General features: G+C 32.8%; 1 protein-coding gene across 1 annotated transcript in view; it reads right to left on the bottom strand.

Moving 5' to 3' along the window:
- Nucleotides 1–2,089: 2,089 nt before the first annotated feature.
- The window catches only part of LOC148603147 (solute carrier family 28 member 3-like), a 30,984-nt gene continuing 12,493 nt past the window's right edge, over nucleotides 2,090–20,580 (bottom strand). Inside the window, exons 4-14 of the mRNA XM_088551308.1 lie at nucleotides 19,376–19,515; nucleotides 18,347–18,585; nucleotides 17,443–17,584; nucleotides 14,912–15,103; nucleotides 13,220–13,381; nucleotides 12,251–12,376; nucleotides 11,570–11,700; nucleotides 10,269–10,437; nucleotides 9,053–9,229; nucleotides 7,439–7,619; nucleotides 2,090–6,259 (exon numbers count right to left, since the gene is read on the bottom strand). Of these exons, the coding sequence (XP_088407434.1) occupies nucleotides 6,138–6,259; nucleotides 7,439–7,619; nucleotides 9,053–9,229; nucleotides 10,269–10,437; nucleotides 11,570–11,700; nucleotides 12,251–12,376; nucleotides 13,220–13,381; nucleotides 14,912–15,103; nucleotides 17,443–17,584; nucleotides 18,347–18,585; nucleotides 19,376–19,515 (1,781 nt within the window). The 3' untranslated portion in view covers nucleotides 2,090–6,137. The remainder of the gene's footprint in view (nucleotides 6,260–7,438; nucleotides 7,620–9,052; nucleotides 9,230–10,268; nucleotides 10,438–11,569; nucleotides 11,701–12,250; nucleotides 12,377–13,219; nucleotides 13,382–14,911; nucleotides 15,104–17,442; nucleotides 17,585–18,346; nucleotides 18,586–19,375; nucleotides 19,516–20,580) is intronic.

Raw genomic sequence — 20,580 nt, 5'->3', positions numbered from 1 at the left:
CTCCTTTACTGTAAATAGTACTGTACTCACCAATCAGACAGGGAAATGAAACATTAAAAAGTAAATTGAATGCTTGGCAATCTGACAGTAAATTCTCTGAAATGTCTATGTACATATAGTATTGAAAGCGTGTTTATTAAAAACAAATATAAGTTTAGCAAATACACATGTCGTGCAAGTAGTGTTGAACTATACTGACAATGTACATGCATGGTGCTATATTTCATACTTAAGATAACTGCAATGACCGTGGTCCTTATCATATCGCAGGGAATGTGATTGACAGATAAATGTTAGTTTCTGTGTTTCCTCTTTTTTTATCTTACCTGCTCAAAGATGGTATAAAGATTGATCACTAGGAGGTATTTAGTATTTAAACAAACACATGTGGACGTATATTGGTATGTCGTCGTCCGTAGACACTTGATTTTCGTACTATAGTTAGAGTATTGGCAGGTTGATCTTTATGAAATTTTCTAACAATGTTCCAAATCACAAAAGGTAGATTGATATTAATTATAGGGGTTATGGGCCCAACTATTTTAGAATTAGGGGCCAAAAAAGGCCTGAAATAAGCATTTTATGGAATTTAAATACAGTTGTATATATAATTCCAATAAAAGCGAGGGATGTCTATGATATTGTTCCACAGTATTTTATACCACCATTAGTCAGATTTGGATTGAAATTTGGGGTAAAGAATTTGACTTTAAGGAAATTGGAGACCATGAAAAAGGGGGACCCAGAAACATGCATTTCTCTGTTTTCCAGATAATAACTGGACTTGTGGTGAAATAATCTTTTTGAAATTGTATTACAAGGTGCCATACCAGAAAAAGGAAGACTAGGATTGATGAGTTGGACTGAGACTTGAGATAGGTAAGAAATTCAATATGGGGTCACAAGCATTTTTTTTTCTGATTTCTTGACAATAGCTTGGTTACTTTTGGTCCTATTATGATTTTTTATTAGATTCCTCATGAAGATCCTTGCCAGTGTTATTCAATTAGATTTCAGATATCTTATGGTTTCCCATTTATTAGGGGCCAAACAAAAAATGGACTCTTAAAATATTTTTTGTGTGCGATTTTGAACTGTACAATGTGTGTCCCCTTGAAAATGATACTGACATCTTTTGTTATGGAGTGATAAAAATATCTTTTATGAAACAAATTTTCTGATACTGCTTGTGATAAGAGTGGTAGATTTTTTTTATAAAAAGGATTTAAAGACTGTGATAGTGTGATAGAAATATTTTATTTTAATAAGACAGATTTTCAGACTGCTGTGATAAGAGTGATAGAAATATTTCATTTTTTATAAAGCAGATTTTTAGACTGTTGTGATAGAGTGAGAAATATCTTTTTTTATAAAACAGATTTTCAGACTATGTTGTGGTAGAGTGATAGAAATATTGTTATAAAACAATTTTCAGTCTGATGTGATCAGGGGCGGATCCAGGATTGGGCACAATTAAAATTTCGCCGAGCGGAACGAGGCGAACAAATTTTTGAAATATTCTTCTATAGTGGGTGCAACGTAGATATCTTTTGTGGTAAAAGTAGCGAGATATTTAAAGTTTCAACCTAAAATCGCCTATATCTACCCATGACAACCCATGCTTTTCAATTTTTTTTTTTTGGGGGGGGGGGGGGGAGGGGGGCGCACGCCTGAATGCGCCCCAGGTGACAGTGTGATAGAAATATTTTTATAAAACACTCTCAGACTGTTGTAGTAGAGTGATAGAAATGTATTCTTTTATAAAACAGATTTTCAGACTGCTGTGATACTGTGACAGAAATATTGTTTTTATAAAACAGATTTTCAGACTGCTGTGATAGTGTGACAGAAATATTGTTTTTATAAAACAGATTTTCAGACTGCTGTGATAGTGTGATAGTGTGATAGAAATATTGTTTTTATAAAGCAGATTTTCACTGTTTATTACATGTACTTATTTAACCAAACTGTGACAAACTTTTAAATCACATATACACACAGGCTGTCTTTCCATCTACATTTTCACCATATAAAAAGTGTTTTGATGTCAATCAATGTCAAGTGAATCATATGAAATAAAAAATAGGACTGTTACTTGAGTATCTTTATTTTTAAGACATGATAGTCTGAGATGGTGAACATTCTTTCAATCATAGCTGTGAGTATCTTATCAACAGATCACAAACACATCTATATCATACTATACAAATATAATGCTTTTGTTCTTAAAACAGTTACTAGCATGGCTAATATAGACATAGTTTTTGCAACTTTGAATAACATTCTACCAGCCAATACACAAGTTCTTTAAAATCCCCCCACACAATGTATGTGTATATATATATATATATATATATATATATAGACACACACACACACACACACAAGTTCACAACAAAATAAAACTGTTAAAATATCCATGGAGACACCAGACCGATTCTATATTACAGACCATTATAGGCTGCACAATTTTCCCCCTAATGTAATGTGTAGCTCATGATGCTTTCAGGGAGGATAGGAATTTTTTCTGTGTTGAAAGTGAAGTACGTAAGTACTGGTGAGTAATTTTTATTAATAGTCATGTTTCATATTAACAATGACATAAGCTCTCATGAGCTCTCATAATGACTTATTCTGGATGACACAGAATTTTCCTTACAAATTAATTAAATTATGAACAGATCAATGATTTGTTTCCCTTTGTTTTAAAGTTTCTAGTGTTACCTATATGATTTATTTCATTCCTATCATTTCAGTAAATTACAAATTAAGATTCAATTTTTGGAAGTCTGTAATAATGGATGAAAATTGTTTGGAAATGATCTTCCATGGACACTCTCTTAAATTTTAAAGGTTCTTCACAAATCCTCAAGTTCAAAACTCCACAAAGCATCAACATTTTGACAAACCATGAAAATGGAAAAATACAGAGATGACACAAGACAATACATAGTAACCTTTCAGGGGTTCAACTTCACTTTCACAAGAATGAAAGGTCCTGGTGTCAATTTCATAAAAAGTCGTAAGTGTAAAATTGATTGTACATAATGACGTCACAACCTAAAATAGCATTGTGAGGTCATAATTTACTATCACTTTCACACTTATGACTTTTTGTGAAATCGATGCCTGGACTTTTGCATGTTTAAAACCGAAGGTCAACTTGACGACAGCAAAAGTCAATTAAAAGGGTTGAAGGTCTAAGACCCAGGTAAATGAGATTTTACAGTTCCATGGTCTGAAATTAAGAGTCTCTGACTTCAGACCACCACTAATTTGAACCTCTGCTTTGTCTCAACTTTTCATTAAAAATACTTACTGTGAAAGTACTATTGTTGGAGGGTACCAATTTTCGTGGCTTTTGAGGGCAGGCAAAACCACAAAATTTGGTTTCTTCCCTTACCTATGAATAAAAGTACTTTCACAGTATGTGAAATAGTAAATATAATGACATGAATTATTCATGAGAATAAAATTGATATGATATTTTTTTCGGAAAGTATTGAGATTAATTTTGATTATATAATGCCTGATACGTTACTTCTACTGCTAATGATTCTAGAACTGAACTACAACAAAGAACTTTCTTTATAATAAAATAAACTTTCAATTTAAAAGATGCATGGAAAAGAAAAAAATAGGAACAGAGCTTCAGTAACTGCCTATACAGGGTCCGAAATACATATGGCTGAAAATGTTGTCTGAAATGATGAACATTATATAAAAGTGATTGTTTGAACTTGAAATGTGAGTCAGAGCTGGTGTTCTAAGAATATCACATATTCCCATTGGCACCATCCATACTGACATGCTCATTACTAAAGTACAAGTCAAATTACCAACAAACATTCATTTTTATGAAAACATGAATGAAAGAAAGTTATAGTGAAACAAAATGGCATGTGCCTCCCACTGCCTGGGTCTCCCATGGACATCATCTTAAAGCAATACATATGTCTCACAAATTTAAGGGAGAATAAAATATTTGAGTATAAATTTCACTGGTATAGGTAAATGGATTTCAAAAGTGAATATTAACTGTTACCCTGATTCATCAAGACTATGTCTATAGCCCAAAAATGTTTATGGCATACATGTATATAGAATTCACTGGTATAAAAATATGGATTTCAAATGTAAATGTTACTACTGTGAAAGTACTATTGTTCATGGGCTACCAATTTTCGTGGTTTTCATGGGTAGGCCAGACCACAAAATAAGGTTCCCAACCAATAAGAGATTCTCATTGATGTGTATATTGAAAACCTCAAAACCACAAATTAAAGAATCCACGAACTTGTGTCGCTACCCTAATCCATGAAAATTGGTATCCACAAATAAAAGTAGTTTCTCAGAATTACAAGACTATGCTTTTACAAAAGGACTAGAGTAAGAAAGGAACTTGCAGCAAATTTTAAAAAATCTATGACACATATCGATTTATCTGGTACATTAATATTGATTTCAAATGTGCACATGAAACTTTTGACACTTATTCTGAATCATCAATATGAAGGCTTAAAACATACATGTACTTGAGACTCAATGTTATAAAAATTTCTATAAAATTCATGTATAAAGTATTTTTACACAATTCACACTAGTAATTGTAAAATGTACATTACTACATTTTTATAACAGGACTAGAAAAATAGTGAGCAATAGGTCAAACGACGTGTGTATACATGTATAATACTTAACCTACATGTAGATAAATAAAGAAAAGTATAGTTTTTGAATATTATGAGTTCTCCAACTGCAACAGCCAATACTAAAAATAATCTTATTCTGTGTAATACAAGGCCAAAAAAAAAAAGAAAATATGTGTATTTTGTGTCACCTGCTTGAAAAAAAATAGGGTCAACAGGTTGAATTTTAAAAAAATATCCACCAAATGCCATTTTGTACAATAATTGTGGGTTCGGTGACAGATCAGGGATAAAATTCCCGGCAATTGAAATTTGTACTATAAAAAGTTTAGGGTCAGGGACAAAATTTAGGTTTGGTCAGGGTACAGTTAACACACATATTTGTTTTTGTTGGCCTAATACACCTGCAAAGATTTAACATAGGTTATTTCATGATTACATGGGTGAGAAAATTTTAATTAAAAGTAAAATAGTACTAAAACAAGTAAACTGAAATACACAGAACTGTGATGTATTTATATTTTCAAATCTACAAGACTACACTTTAATACTTGCACTTGAATTTTCAAATGTAGAAGTAAATACCATTGCATTAGCTGTTACTTGACTCAAAATCAATATAAAGAACAGGAAACAAATATAATAATCAAGTATGAGTTAGGCACAGCCAACAACCAAGCTTTTTCTTACATTGGTGGGAGGTTTTTGGTTAAAATATGTATATGTTCTAAATACTAAAAATTTGAAATTTTACATAAAAAAACTTTGCTTTTATGCAAAACTCTCCAACATGAGATGATGTCAATAGGAGAGGATCTCCAACATGAACTGTTCAAAAGATAAACAGGTATGCAAAAGCCCATTTAAAAGCTTGCATTCATAACAGTATACAAGATAAAATAACTGAAAAAAATACAATTTTCTCATGAACATCAAATCCATGGTTAATGAGATTCATACATGCTTTAACAGAACAATAACAGATAGGTTAAAATTGCAAAATTATATGTTTATCACAGAGCAAGACTGAATATCAGAGAATAAAATATGATACATATGTATGGTTTAGGAAATGTCATTAAAATAATAAAATTTGACGAAATTTTTCACCTAACCATGATTTAATATAATGACATAAAAGGTTTAAAATAGATAACCAACTTCCTCACTATAGAGTAGGAGAATTATTCAACAAATAGAAAGGTCAACTAAAACATTATCTTGGTTCTCAGGCCTCAAATCAAATTTTGACCAACAAGATCACTTCAAAGTCATGATTATAGGGGAAAAACACAAGACTTGAGGCAATTCTCAAATTGAGAATTTTTTTTTATATAACCCAGGGCCTGGCCTGAGAACCAAGGATACATTGTCTAGGCAATGACACAAAGTAAAACATCAACAAAAAACATAAAAAGCATCTAAAACACAATACTGCAAAAAAATATCTACTCTAAAATAAAATAAAATCCTAAAGTATGGCCTTCATCATAAACCTGATGTTACATTGTAGAGGAAGGAACCCGATTCTGTAGTATTCAGGATCACTGTTGTGTTTGAAATCATGCCAGAACATGTTAGAAGTTCAGGAGTCTCTACAACTAACAAACCTGTAAGGAAAAACCAGCATGTATAAAAAACATTCAGTTCAATATAAAGTATTGGTATTATAAACTTGTTTTAACAATAGTTTAATTTGTTTATGCCTTCTGTACTGTACATGCTGACATCAAACAGATGACTTTCACATTCACTAAAATTCTAAAAAAAATTCTTCCATTATATCGAGGTCAACTTGGGTCAACAGGCATAAGATTGAGTGACATTTCGTAAGAGAACAGAAACTATATTTAATTACTACAAAGAATTTTTAAATTATACATAAACTGTGAAAGTATTATTGTTCGTGGGGTACCAATTTTTGAGGATTCCGTAGGTTTCATATACCACAAAATTTGGTGAAAGTTGTCTATTGCACAAGTTGTCGTGCCTACTATTACAAAACCCCTATTAAGCAGGAAGCTGATATTGGACAGCAACCAAAATTACTTTCAACATATGCCCCATCTATATAAAGCCACATATCACATTTGTAATCAATTGTGAGACAATATGATGAATTTTCAATGGATGGAATAATGGACAAATGGTTGGACAGCAAGGCAATTCCAATATACCCCTTCTCTTTGAGTGGGAATATAATATTGGTTTAAAGACCAATTACTTTGCTAAACAGGGTATTCAGACACTTTAAACTAACTTATTATTTATATGTACCTAATTTTCCCTGTGTAAAAATGTTTTTGATAATTCACACTGAAATAAACTTGGTAATTTCACTCTGACTTTCTCCCGCCAAAATGTCACAACACAAATAATAATGGAGGAAATCATATAGAATAATCAATTGTTTATTGTGATTAACCAAAATTTAATGAATGAATTATGAGTTAACTTGTACTTGGATCTTGTCGAACAAGTTCCGCACACAGGTAAAATTCTAAGCTTTCTTCGGCACTTGTGGTCATATTTTGGCTATTCACACTTTCCAATTAATTATCCTATTATTATCACATGTATGTTGACATTTTTCAACACATGAAACAGTCAATTTATACATGACTCAAAAAACCAAATAAAAACCTTCACTTCATTTATTATAATACATGAAGTTTTCTTATATCACTCCACTAACATTACAAACATGTGAAAACTAAAATCTAGTTCTGACATGATAACATTTTTTGCCAAATATGTTTTCTACTGTATAAAAGTATGACTACACATACCTGCAACAGAAGCTGTGATAAGACAAGCTATAATCCCTCCTAGTAAAGCCCTTAATACTACCTGGGCCAGATCACTTCTCCTCTCAGGGGCCATGGAGCCCAACACACCAAGCTGCATACCCAAAGAACCAAAGTTAGCAAAGCCACACAGTGCATACGTAGCAATAACTTCTGATCTTACCTAAAATATATTATGCTTTATTAACTATCTGGAAACATAGAACAAATTTCTTTTGAACTGATTTATTTAGAGTTCGTTTCTTATTTTTTGAATAATTTTTTTTTTAAATAACCTGGTTTGCAGCAGTTTTCACTTATACATGTGGTTTATGATAAGTGCAAACTGGTCCAAACCTGTTCAAAACTTAGAAAAATTAATCTTTATAATTTAATTCTTAATGGATTCCATCCAAAATATTTAGAACGGATTCATAATCAAAATGTTTCTTTGTTTAGAATTATTCAGGCAGGATTTCATGAGGTCAACAAACAGCGGATTTTGGCAAAATCGCAAGTAAATATACTGTAAAAAAATCTTAACAGTATAATCCAGATAAAATTGTTTTAGCATATCTAAACAAAATTGAGTCTTTATGTAGTTGTTTCTGCAACTATTACAACTGCAGACGACCAACTATCAAGGGAGGTAACTGGTTATTATTTTATAACTAATGCAATCTACTTGAGTTAACAGTCCTTAGATTTTAATTTGCATATGGCCAGTCTTCGAATTCTTGTATGTGCATAGTACAATACCAACCTATATAGTCCCTGAACCGATCAACGCAACTATATGATGGATTGATGACAGATGATTGTTTGCTGACGGATTGATAAGTAATGACTGGTGACTGATCTGATTGCAGTTGTGTTTTGAAAAATGACTGATGAACGGTTCATGTAAATTTCAGAATTTGTATTGAAACAAATCAAATATACTACTAAATTAAATTTACTGTAAAATTAAAGAAATTAAATCCATGTATTGTATTTGTTAAAAATAAAACAAATGTAAAATAAAAAGTAATTGTATTGATGTTTGAATTTATTGCATTATGTAAATATGTGGAAAATTAACAGACGAAACAACAGAATCCGTAAAATATATTGACTGTTCTGTGGTCACGTGATGTGATCACTGCTTTAATGGATCAGTTTGACAGATGGATGACTGACCAATCACAAATTTAGTTGCATGGACCACTTCAGGTACTGTACAGTAGTAAAGTACAAAACTAACTTACCGACAGATATTGACCAAAACATGACTAACTTACCGACAGATATTGACCAGTCCATGCCTGTCTGTTAAGACATATAGCCAGCTAACTTACCGACAGATATTGACCAGTGCATGCCTGTCTGTTAGATATATAGCCAGCTAACTTACCGACAGATATTGACCAGTCCACGCCTGTCTGTTAGATATATAGCCAGCTAACTTACCGACAGATATTGACCAGTCCACGCCTGTCTGTTAGATATATAGCCAGCTAACTTACCAACAAATATTGACCAGTCCACGCCTGTCTGTTAGATATATAGCCAGCTAACTTACCAACAGATATTGACCAGTCCACGCCTGTCTGTTAGATATATAGCCAGCTAACTTACCGACAGATATTGACCAGTGCATGCCTGTCTGTTAGACATATAGCCAGCTAACTCCTTGTAAGCTAGGAACTCATTTAAGAATGTTTTCATCCCAATAAGTTCTCCAACAATACCAGCATCCTTCCAATCAACCCCCATAAGATAAGCCAGAGGCATCAACAAATAGGAACAGATGATCTACAAAATAGCAAAATAGATGGTCAAACAAGGTTACCCTAATTTATCAGATTAGTATTCTTTTTCAAGTTTTTTGAAGTAATTTCAATTATAATTTCGAAGTTTTTTGTATTCATATTTTTTTTTTTTTTTTACTAAATTAATGTTTTGAATTTCCAGAAGTCACAAGGATGTACAAATAAAAAAATTCTTTTTATCAATCCTTTTTTCCCAAATATCAAAGAAACAAAAAAGGTCATTTTTGCATTTCATGGTCAATAATTCTTACACATGTAGGAGTAATCATAAAAATTCAACCAAATGGAGAATTACTTTGAACTCTTAATGCTGAAGAAGGATGGTTACCTTTATTTTTCTGTATCTCTCAAGCGTTTGTATTATTTACCATAACTTCAGATAAATTAAAGACTTCACCTCCAACCCCATCCCCATGTTTTACTTATTTCTATTTGGGGTCAATTTGTTGTAACCACAAGAATTTGAAATATCAGAAACAATTTATTTGGTGAGCTAATAAAGAATTACAAATTCAGAAATGATTGTATGAATTAATATTGAGTGATTGTTGTTAAAGACCTATTTTAACTTTTTTTCCAATATTAAGTAAAGTTCATCTTTGAAAATGTGAATGATTCAATAAATTTTGTAAATACAATAGATCAATAGTTACATTTTCTTACAAAGGATATCCAAATTTAAAAAAGAATTTTTTTACCGCCAACAAAGAGAAAAATAAAAAAAACATAGCATCTCCTCTTCCCATGTAGATATAAATGGAACAGCCCTAAGAGAAACATTTGTGAAATAAATTATTATAAAAGTGATGACTGGATGCATATAAAGGGCATGAATCACTAGTTCACTTCATTGAAAATGTGCTATGGTCAACACTTTTACAAGTCGATGAAACATAAAAAACAAAACATCCATTCTTAAATAAAATTTTAAGAGTATGTAATAGTGTAGCAAACAATTATTATTACAAATTCAGTCCCAACAATAGGAACAATCTCTATTGAGTTTTGCCAATGTTACTCACCTGAAAAGATAATGCTGGGATTCCAACAAAACTGCCAAACCATGACAGAACCGCATTGACAAACTCCAACATGGCAATGAAAGCAATCAGATTTGCGGCGATGTTTGCCACCAGTTTTATTGACGCTGATGCGCCTGCTGCAGCAGCTTCAAGTATATTTCTTTCTCTCCTGAAATTATAATAAGGTGAAGTCAAATGATTGATGAAAACTCCCTTAATCATTCCATACAGAGAAAAAATTTAATTTCCGTGAAACAAAAAGTTATCAGACAGCGATGGCAACTGATATCATTAATTACGTATACCCATCTATATAAAGCCACATACACAGCCATGGCAACTGGATATCATTAATTACATATACCCATCTACATGTATATAAAGCCGCATACCAAATTTGAAATCAATCCTTCTATTGGGAGACATATAATTGTGAGGAAATTCACCATAATGACAAAGCCATTCCAGTGTAATAACACTGGTTACATTTTTGTGGACAGATGCACAGAAAGACGAAAATAAACATGATCACCATTAACTACCTGCAGAGCAAGGGAATAGTGAAATGCCTCCTGATAGACCCTAAATAATTAGTAAGCAATACAAATCAACATAGTTGTTAAGTCTCCCACTTTTGTCAGTGGTCTCCCAATATTTCACTAAAAGTTCAACAATCCTGCACCTACATGCCCTTTTCAAAACGAGAGATTTAGCTGCAATCAGAAATTTCTTCCTTTTTTTTTAATTTTCCGCTTTAAATTATAAAAACAATTACTTCATTTCATGTCAAAACAATTGATCTTGAGCCTGTGATGAAGAACATTAACTGACTGCAATTGTAATATAGAGAAATATTGCATGTCACCTTTCAGCAAAGGGGATATCACAAGAAATTTTAGTAGATAAATTGGATTTAAAGATGTTAGCTGCTCATGTTCCACCATTCTGAATCATTCTTACTTCTTTGGGGTTTTTAATATATAAAAGATACTATGACAAAACCTATTGAAAATCAAGAGAAATCATTTTCTTGTCAAAATAAGCAGGCTGACCCATCAACTTTTTACCTTACATTGTTCGTCCATGAAAGATCTTAAAAAATTTCACAACCCTATGAAATCCTTGTTTTTCTTAAACAGAGAGGTGAACTTCCTTAAGGTCAAATAAGGTTTGTAAAACAGTAAATGTAAAATATATTGCAAAAACAAATCTCTGCAAATCTCCTGCTTTAAGAAATTTTTGAGAGAATTTTTGCAGGTTAACACCAATGCCAAATAAAGGTACTTTCACTATGGACTTACTCTTCTTCCTGTCCCAAGTGACTTGTCTTTTTAAGTTGGCTCTTCTCTGTCTCAGGGTACAGCAGTTTGGATACAGCTAAAGCACAGGGAGCATTCATCACTGAAGCACACAATAAATGCTCTGCTGGAACCTAGAATATAAAAAGACTGTCTAAGTTTTTTTTATTTCTTAGATCACCAGGAGCAAGGCTTTTTTTTTAAGATGGTTTTTGCATCCCAAAAATTGTATTGGCTAATCATTAAGAGATGAATCTATTTTTAAGTAGCACTCCAGACAAGAATCATGCAAAATGCAATTTATGGTTGGAAAGTCTACCTTATTTTTTTGTTGTTGATATTTTGTTTAAAATGGTATAGTAAACAGAATGTTACATGTGGTTTTTTTGTTTAACCCTTGTTCTCAGGTGATAAAAATTGTATAAAATGTACAGTAGAATTCAAAATAAAGGAGAATATCTCTGTATATAACACTGAAATACAGTAGAAACAATTGAATTTTTGGCAAGAATTATTTCCAGAGAACAGACAGACTAGTATGATTAGTTATACATTTCATGATAAAGACCCATAATGAACTTTGTAACAAAATAAAATATGTAGTCTTTTATGGGAGGTATCACATATTACAGAATTTGAATGATTCTTACAAACACTTCTTGTTAATATGTACATGTATCTTACCCCAAATGATATGTAAGCAGCCAGAACACCACCTGCAATAGTTGCAAATCCTCCAGTCATCACGGCATGGAGCTCTGAACAAGTCATCAAATGTAAAAATGGACGGATCAAAATTGGTGCCTCAGTCTGAGAAGAAAGTAAGAGAGGAAAGTTCAAATACAAAAATACTTGTATTTATTAGTGTTTCTAGATTTAGCAATGATTCTTTCTATGAGTGACTACCAGTTACTCACTGAAGATCAGTGATCAGTGCAACAAAACTTAAAAAATACTGAGAATCTTTTTAACCTCCATGGTAACCCCAATTGAAGCCTTAAGATTTCATGACATCAGAAAGAGTATGTTCTCAATTTTTTTTTTATATTCCATTGAAAAAATTCCAAATTCTTAAATGAAAAAAATAAACCAAAACAAAAAAAACAATAAGGTTATTTTAAATAGAGAACATACTTTTGTGTGTCAATACTTTATTAGACAGGTAGGTTTTTGTCATGCACTCTTTAGGTTTTTGATTTTTAAAAAGATAGAATAAAGTTCCATAGAAAGAATACTAGGGGAAAATGTATTTCAAGTAGAACAAAGAGACTCAGCACTTGTGGATAATTATGTAGCCTCTACCATTTTTATTTTTTACCAAGCAATCTTAACAATCCTAACCTTGGCCTGTGAATAATTATGTAGCCTCTACCATTTTTATTTTTTACCAAGCAATCTTAATAATACTAAACTTCAACTCAGCTGGTGCTTCTAGAAAAGCAAGAGGACCCTAATCCTTCCAGTGCACCTGGTTCTTACTCCTATTTTAATTGGAGTTCGAGTTGCTCATTTACCTTTTTTCCTTGAACATGTTTTTTTTTTGGCTATTTCATGTCATGTGTTTTGATTTTCACTGTCCAGTCTTTATTCATGGAGAATCTTTTTTATTATTCCTTCAAAAGTTTCGTAAGGAAATACGAGTACACCACTTACCTGGCCAATAAATATATTCCCTGCAGCACACAGAGATTCAGCAGCTGTTGTACCTAGTGTTACTCTCATTACCCAGGCTATTTTACTAATCACAACCTGCATGGCTCCTATGTAGTACAATACAGAGATGGCACAGCTAACATATACAATCACGGGTAACACCTATAATACCAGAATCAATCATCTATGTATTAATATATGCAAAATGTTAGTAGAAGACTATTGGCAATGTCTATAAATAAACTTTTAGCACTGAGATATGTTGCCTGTTATATATGTTTTTCAAAATTTGATAGTGATGTTAACAATTATATATTCCATGGACTATTATAATATTCATACAATCATTTATAACTGCTGGGGTAAGGCAGTGAATGTGAATTAAGGGGGGCATGTGCTTTTTATCACATTCCTGCTGAAAATGTCCCATAAAAATCAGAATTTTTTACAAAGAATGTTAATGAATGGCCCACTGAAATTTTGAAGATTATTAAAAATGGCCCATTCTCAACATTGTAATCCAAATCACTGGTATAGGTAACACAAATATGGAACTGAGGTGTAGTAATGCACAGGTGATCCATGCTTAAATGAGGTAATCAGAAAACAACATTAAAATTTAACATAAACACAGACACTGGAAAAGCAATACCTAAGTCTCTTCTTCCTTGACTTTGGTGCAGGCCAGTCAAAAAATGACATGATATACAGTAGTCATGATCTAAATACATATGTATTGTCTAATATATCTTAAGGAGGTAGTCCTAGGGTAAGGGACATAACTCATGAAATCAGTGATATGTTTGTATCACATTCAATTTCATTGAAGTCTTTCAACCTTTCATTTGAAACAGAATGAAATCAGTCCAAGTTACTTTGATGCTTACATGAGATGGAGTGATTGATTGATATATGGGGTTTAACACCCGAGCAGCAATACTTCAGCTATATTCGGGCGATGAATATGAAATGGATGATAAAATGAAAAATGGGGTGGGACACAAGGATAATGGGTTTGACAAATTATGATTGCCACTGGAAATAGGGAGAAGGGGGTAGGGTCAGGCAATTTAGCCTTCTGTGGCCGAGTTCTATGGTTCCTACTCCGGGAGAATACCACATAATGGTTCTTTAATGTGCGAGGAACGTGGCATCTTTCCCAACACGGTGCATCACTACGGTTTGCGGTCAGGTTTTCCATATTATGGCCTGACAACCCCAGCATGCTACACGGCAGGGGTACCCTGTTCCACCACCTGGGGCACACAACCCAGTTGCTCTGTGGGCAAAGCGTCCTAGCCCCAGGCAAGGGTTCTGAGCACTATTTAGCTGCCTTTTACGACAAGCTTAGCGCTGCTGCGGGTCTATTCTTTTGACACCCGGACCCGCACGGGGCACATGAGATGGATGTAAAATCCTGAATACAAATGTTCCAATGCTTTGTACAAGTTGTGTCCCTAGGTCTACCTCCTCAAGTGATCATATCATGGTTATAATAGAAGGTGGTTTTTACTTACAGGCTAATTCATTATAGAATGCACTCCATAGGAATATTTTAATCATATTTTTGTAGATGATTATTGCTGAATACAGGTGGTGAAAAAGTATAAGTGTCATTCAGAAAACATGGATTTTTTACTTAAAACAGCCTACAACTACAGAGGTGTAGTAGTGTGCTTGTAAATAACTAACCTTCATGGCAAAGATATGGTCTGTGTACTTGTCACCAAACACAAACTGGGACCCTTTATCTGTAAACATCAGGAAAGTCTGTACCTGTTTCCCGAGAAACTCAAAGATCTTGTACCCAACTTTAGACTTCAGAATGAAAGCAGCAAAGAAGAATTGAAGGGTAAATCCACCAATAACAGGTCTCCAGTTTATCTGAAAATAATAAATAGAAATTTGTTTTAAATACATTTATATCTCAGGGATGTCAAAAAAAGCTGTCAACCTGCAAAATAGGATGGTTATTCGCTCATCTTTTGATGGCTACTCTATTTTCAAAAATGGGTGAACACTAGCAAATCTTTCATCTGTTTACCTGCTACTTAAAATACTACTGACATCCCAGTATTTTTGTTTAGATTTAGAAACAGCACTGCGTAGAAAAAATTAAAGAACCTTAGTGAGCGCCCTCACATACCCCACACATCCCCATGTTGGATACTCAATTAAATTTGTTTGTAAGAGAAATACATGTAGAAGGACCCAGATAAAAAAAGGAATAAGAGTGTTTTTTAGGCTTTAGACCTTTCTCTTCTAACTAAATTCTGTTACTCAGAATGGTAGTTTCAAACTCCAGGCTGTGATTTCTTTGAGTTTTAGTTAATCCAAAGTAAATATCATCGTAGCAGAACAAAATAGAAACTTGACCTGTAACTTATCATGGTGAACTTATATACCAAAAATCGTGTCATAATCTGCAAGCGTTTAGAAAAAAAAGTCCGAAAAACAGTTATTTCTGTGAATTTAGCTAAGTTCAAGGCCCATAATTTTGGTAAAAATCATCAAAGCAGAACCAACCACAAACCTGTCCTGTAACTTATCATGTTGAATTTCTGTACTATAAATCATGTCATTATCTGCAAGCATGTAGAAAAAAAGTCAGGGAAACTGTTATTTTTGTGAATTTTGCTAAGTTCAAGGCCCGCAATTTCGGTAAAAATCATCAGAGGGGAATGAAAGTTAAACTTGACTTGTAACTTATCATGGTGAACTTACATACCAAAAATACTGTCAATATCTGCAATCGTTTAGAAAAAAAGTCCGAAAACTATTTTTTCTGTGAATTTTGCTAAGTTCGAGGCCTTAATTTTGGTAAAAATCATTGGAGCAAAACGAAAGTTAAACTTGACCTGTAACTTATGGTGAACTTATATACCAAAAATCATGTCAATATCTGCAAGCGTTTAGAAAAAAGTCCAGAAAACTGTTATTTCTGTGAATTTTGCTAAGTTCAAGGCCTTAATTTCAGTAAAAATCAACAGAGCGAAACAAAATGTACACTTAACCTGTAACTTATCATGGTGAAGTTATATACCAAAAATCATGTCGATATCTGCAAGCGTTTAGAAAAAAGTCCGAAAACTTTTTTTTTTCTGAGAATTTTGCTAAGTTCAAGGCCCGTAATTTGGGTAAAAATCATTGGAGCAAAACAAATGTTAAACTTGACCTGTAACTTATCATGGTGAACTTATATACCAAAAATCTTGTCAGTATCTGTAAGCATTTAGAAAAAAAGTCTGGAAAACTGATGATGGACTGACAGGTCAAAAACATTACACCCTTTGCAACTTTGTTGCGTCGGGTATTATAATTAGACCCTTCCTTAAAATGTAGAAAAAAATGGCCAAAGAAAAAAGGGAGGTAATAGAGGACAAATTCCTCTTTATAGAAATAAATACAAATTTAAAGGATGACCTAAGACACGCTGTGAGCATGATTTTGGTCCGACAGGAAGTTAACCTATAACACATAGCGAAGATCTAAACTAGTTCTGCAACTTTAAGAAAAAAATGTCTATCTGTTTAAAGTTCAAATCTTTAAGTTTTGTTAAATAATGAAGAACAATAAATCCTAGTTGATATAAACTGTAAAAGGCATGTATATCTTTAAAAATATTAATATATTCAACTTTGTCCTCTTACAGTGTACACCTGCCACATATTAGATGTAGTTACTTCACACATTAGGCCACTTGAAGTAAGTTATATGAATTTGTGGTCAATTTTCATGACATCAATAAAAGGATAAAATCCTTTTTTTTGTACTTTTCTATTGCCCATTCTCCCCAAATTATGGTGATATGGATGCTTTTTTACATATTGTACAACAAGAAAGAAAAAAATCTGAAATCTCAGTCAGTACTTATTGAATTGGGCATATTCTAACCCAAAACAGGCACAATATATTGTATAAAGTGAACTATTTTTCACAGTTACACCCCTCCATCCTAATATTCAAGCTGTGACACAGCTTTAAATACATGAATAAATAATAATAAAAGCTCAAATGTATTGTTATTTCTGGGAAAATACTACTGATGGGAGGCCAAATTGAGGAGGACAATCCAAGCAATAAAGTTACTACCATTTCATTTTGAAGGAAAAAAAAAGGAATTTGGCTATAGAATTGTCCTTATAAAACACAATAAATCCCTGACAAATTTGTTGTATGGGTCAAGGACAAGATTTGACAGCATTGGCTATGGACCTACATACCTTGGTAGGATGGGCTGAGAAGACAAGTAGAATAATGATGAATACAGCAATTCCTGCCAGAGATATAAGGTTCTGTGGTCTATGTTGTACTGAGGTCACTATCAGGCTAATGATACCAGCTACTACAACAAGGCCTAACAACCTGAAATACATACAGTTCACTATCTGTATCATGAAAATACTTTTCAATACCGACTACTTAGGCAAAACCTATGTAAACAGAAAATGTCCTTTTAAAACATGTCTGTCTATCACTAATGACTTATTGTAGAATTTTTACAAGCGGAAATCGACAGAATTGGAGGTAAACATGTCAACGGTAAGAAGGAATCACAACAGCAAAAATCCTGATTTGAAAAAGTAGAAATTCACTTTTAGGTAGAAGGAAATCATGTCTGCATTCAGACTGACATCTTGAGAAAAAAATTTAGTCCATTTGTCAAGTAACAGTTTTAATTAATATGTGATATATCAATGTGCGGTATATGCATACTGTATATCGAGTCTCCAATATTTATGTGAAACAACCATTTAAACAATTATGAAAATATTTTGCACTTTAATTTTGGCTTTTCCTTTGCAAAAGCAAGTAATGCTGTAATATGAATTAATTTCATATTGATTATAAAATCAGCATTTTCCAGTTTTACTTACATCTACAATGGATAAACATTATAATTCCAAAACATGGATATCATGCTTAATGACCCAGGGATCATAATGTATGCAAGATATTTCACAGAATGGGATAACTGCTATGATTTAGTTTTATGTAAGTGTATCAATACTTTAAATAATTAACATAAAATTAATCAAGAAAATGCTCTATTGCTATGTAAACAAATGCAAATCCTGCAAAGAATAAAAAAACACAAAACTAACCTTACATATTTAAAATTCTTACACTTTGAAACACAGACTTAATGTCTGTCTGTCTGTAAAACACTCTTTGACAGGATTGATGAAAGTTTCTTTAATGTCATCATCAAACTTCTTCCTTATATACCAAATAACAAACAGCCCAAACACAACACAGGTAAGAATGATGAGAGGGGTGGGGTCACGAACCTTGTCCCTCGTACACAAGACAAGTGCAGCGATGAAATATGCAACATATGCCACCAATAATGATATATATAGAACCTGGAAAGATGGAAATGATGATTTTAAGTATACACATACTTGTAAAAGGTGTAATGAACTGTGCTACATTAGCAGATGATATGCTGTTAAATTTTGCATGCATGGACCAGTGGGTTTTAAGGAATACATGTATAAAACATTCACATGCTGAAATAAAATACAAAAATATCAATCATATATATTGCAAATTTTGTATATGCTGTGCACATGTTTCAAGGAGTAATCTCTAATCAGCATTAGAATCAAATATATAGGAAGATCTTAATCCAAAATTTTACTGTATAAAAGAGGTATTCAAAACCCAAACTATTGAAATAGGAAGCCAAATCCATCATCAAGAGATTCTACCATGTTCAATACAAGGAATGAAGCCTCAAGTTTTTATTAAATTTAATTACTTAAGGTCAAGGGTTAAAACAAACTCTCTCCCACTGCCCTGCAAATTTTGTGACAGGGAAGTCAAAATAAAACCTAATTTTAAATGTTTTTTTCCTGTTCAACATAACATAAAGACAAGTAATCTTCACTCCATGCCAGTTCAGTTTCGTCAAAACTTCTTCGCCAGTTGGACAGTGTTCTAATTTCTACCACTCTGAGGTTTATTTGAAATTCCATCAATAATACATTTCTCACAAAAGAAAAAACAAGTAAAACTGTGTATATATTCATGATGTTTACAGGTTAATACATATCAGTTTTAACACTATAAATAGTAACTACTTCAATTCTAGGTCAATATCTAAGGCAAAGAATTATCTAACTTGATTTTTATCGATAACGACTACTGTACCTTTTTGATGGGTTTGTGGTTGTTATTGTAGAATTGTGATACATTGTTGTGAATTTTGACAAAGCTAAGGAAAATGGCTGAACTTCTATCGCTATCTTCTGTTTCTTCATCGTCTACCTGGACGGCTGATTGAATGGCATCTAACAACAAGAAAGCCAATTTCAAGAAATTTTCATGTGATTATTAGTAGAACTAATAAGCACATGATACGTCTGTTGCCCTTTTAACTTGTCCTTATGGTTTTAATGAATTTATATGATCAACTAGAATTACAGTGAGTATCCTCCCCCCCCTCAAAAAAAAAAAGGTTAATATGAGGCTCCCAGAAGCCTGAATCGCCCATCTGGTTGAATTTTGCATTTCAAAGGCAATAAATTTAACAAGAAGTTGTCCAACAATTTTGACTCAAAAAGTCTCTGGTAGGGCTTATCATACGGATCATTTCAACAAACAAAAGTTTCTTTTCATCTATCACCGTTTTCAAGATATTGACTGAAAACTGTTCCTTTCCTACTTTAAAATCATATTTGTAATTTACTACAAAAGTGTATGAATATTGTTTACATGTGTGAGTAATTTGCCTCCATGCTGTCAGTTAGCAGAAAAGGTAAAAATGTAGATTTTCAGTATTTTTTTTCAAGTAAATTTTGTAAAGAATTTCTAGCTTCATTGCACCATTATAATAACAATTTTGAAAGCCTTCTTTTCCAACCTTCGCAATGGTATGCAACTTTCAGGTGTCATTTGTCCTGGGAATTCAAAGTGAAACATTGAAAATTACTTGTTTAACATGTAAAGTAATGGAAACTATAGAAGTGGTTAGTGAGACCTGATCTGACAACTTTTATCCCTGAAGACCGTTGTAGTCCTAATAATAAGGATCATTTCAGCTATTTGAAAGAATTTGGCTAAACCTAACGTTTTTGAAGATATATGCGAAAAACTACTCTCTGACCCCTACACTGTATGTTTTATTTTTAGTAACAGCAGCCATGTTTTTTGACGGATCAAAAATCCCTACATCAGTTCTATGCAGGATAGACCAAGAAACATTTGTACCAAGTTTGGTTCCGGAGATATATGCAAAAATCTGCTGTCTGACCCCTATGTTTTATTTTTAGTAACGGCAGCCATGTTTTTCGATGAATCAAAAATCCCCACTTCAGTTCCATTGGTTCTGATCAGTTGAGCCGTTTCAGAGGAGA

This window comes from Perna viridis, chromosome 11 (assembly GCF_037379345.1).
Source record: "Perna viridis isolate PV_CMFRI_1.1 ecotype Kerala chromosome 11, ASM3737934v1, whole genome shotgun sequence".
Lineage (NCBI taxonomy): Eukaryota > Metazoa > Mollusca > Bivalvia > Mytilida > Mytilidae > Perna > Perna viridis.
The sequence above is the reverse complement of the archived record's forward strand: the minus strand, read 5'-3'. Positions and strand labels throughout refer to the sequence as shown.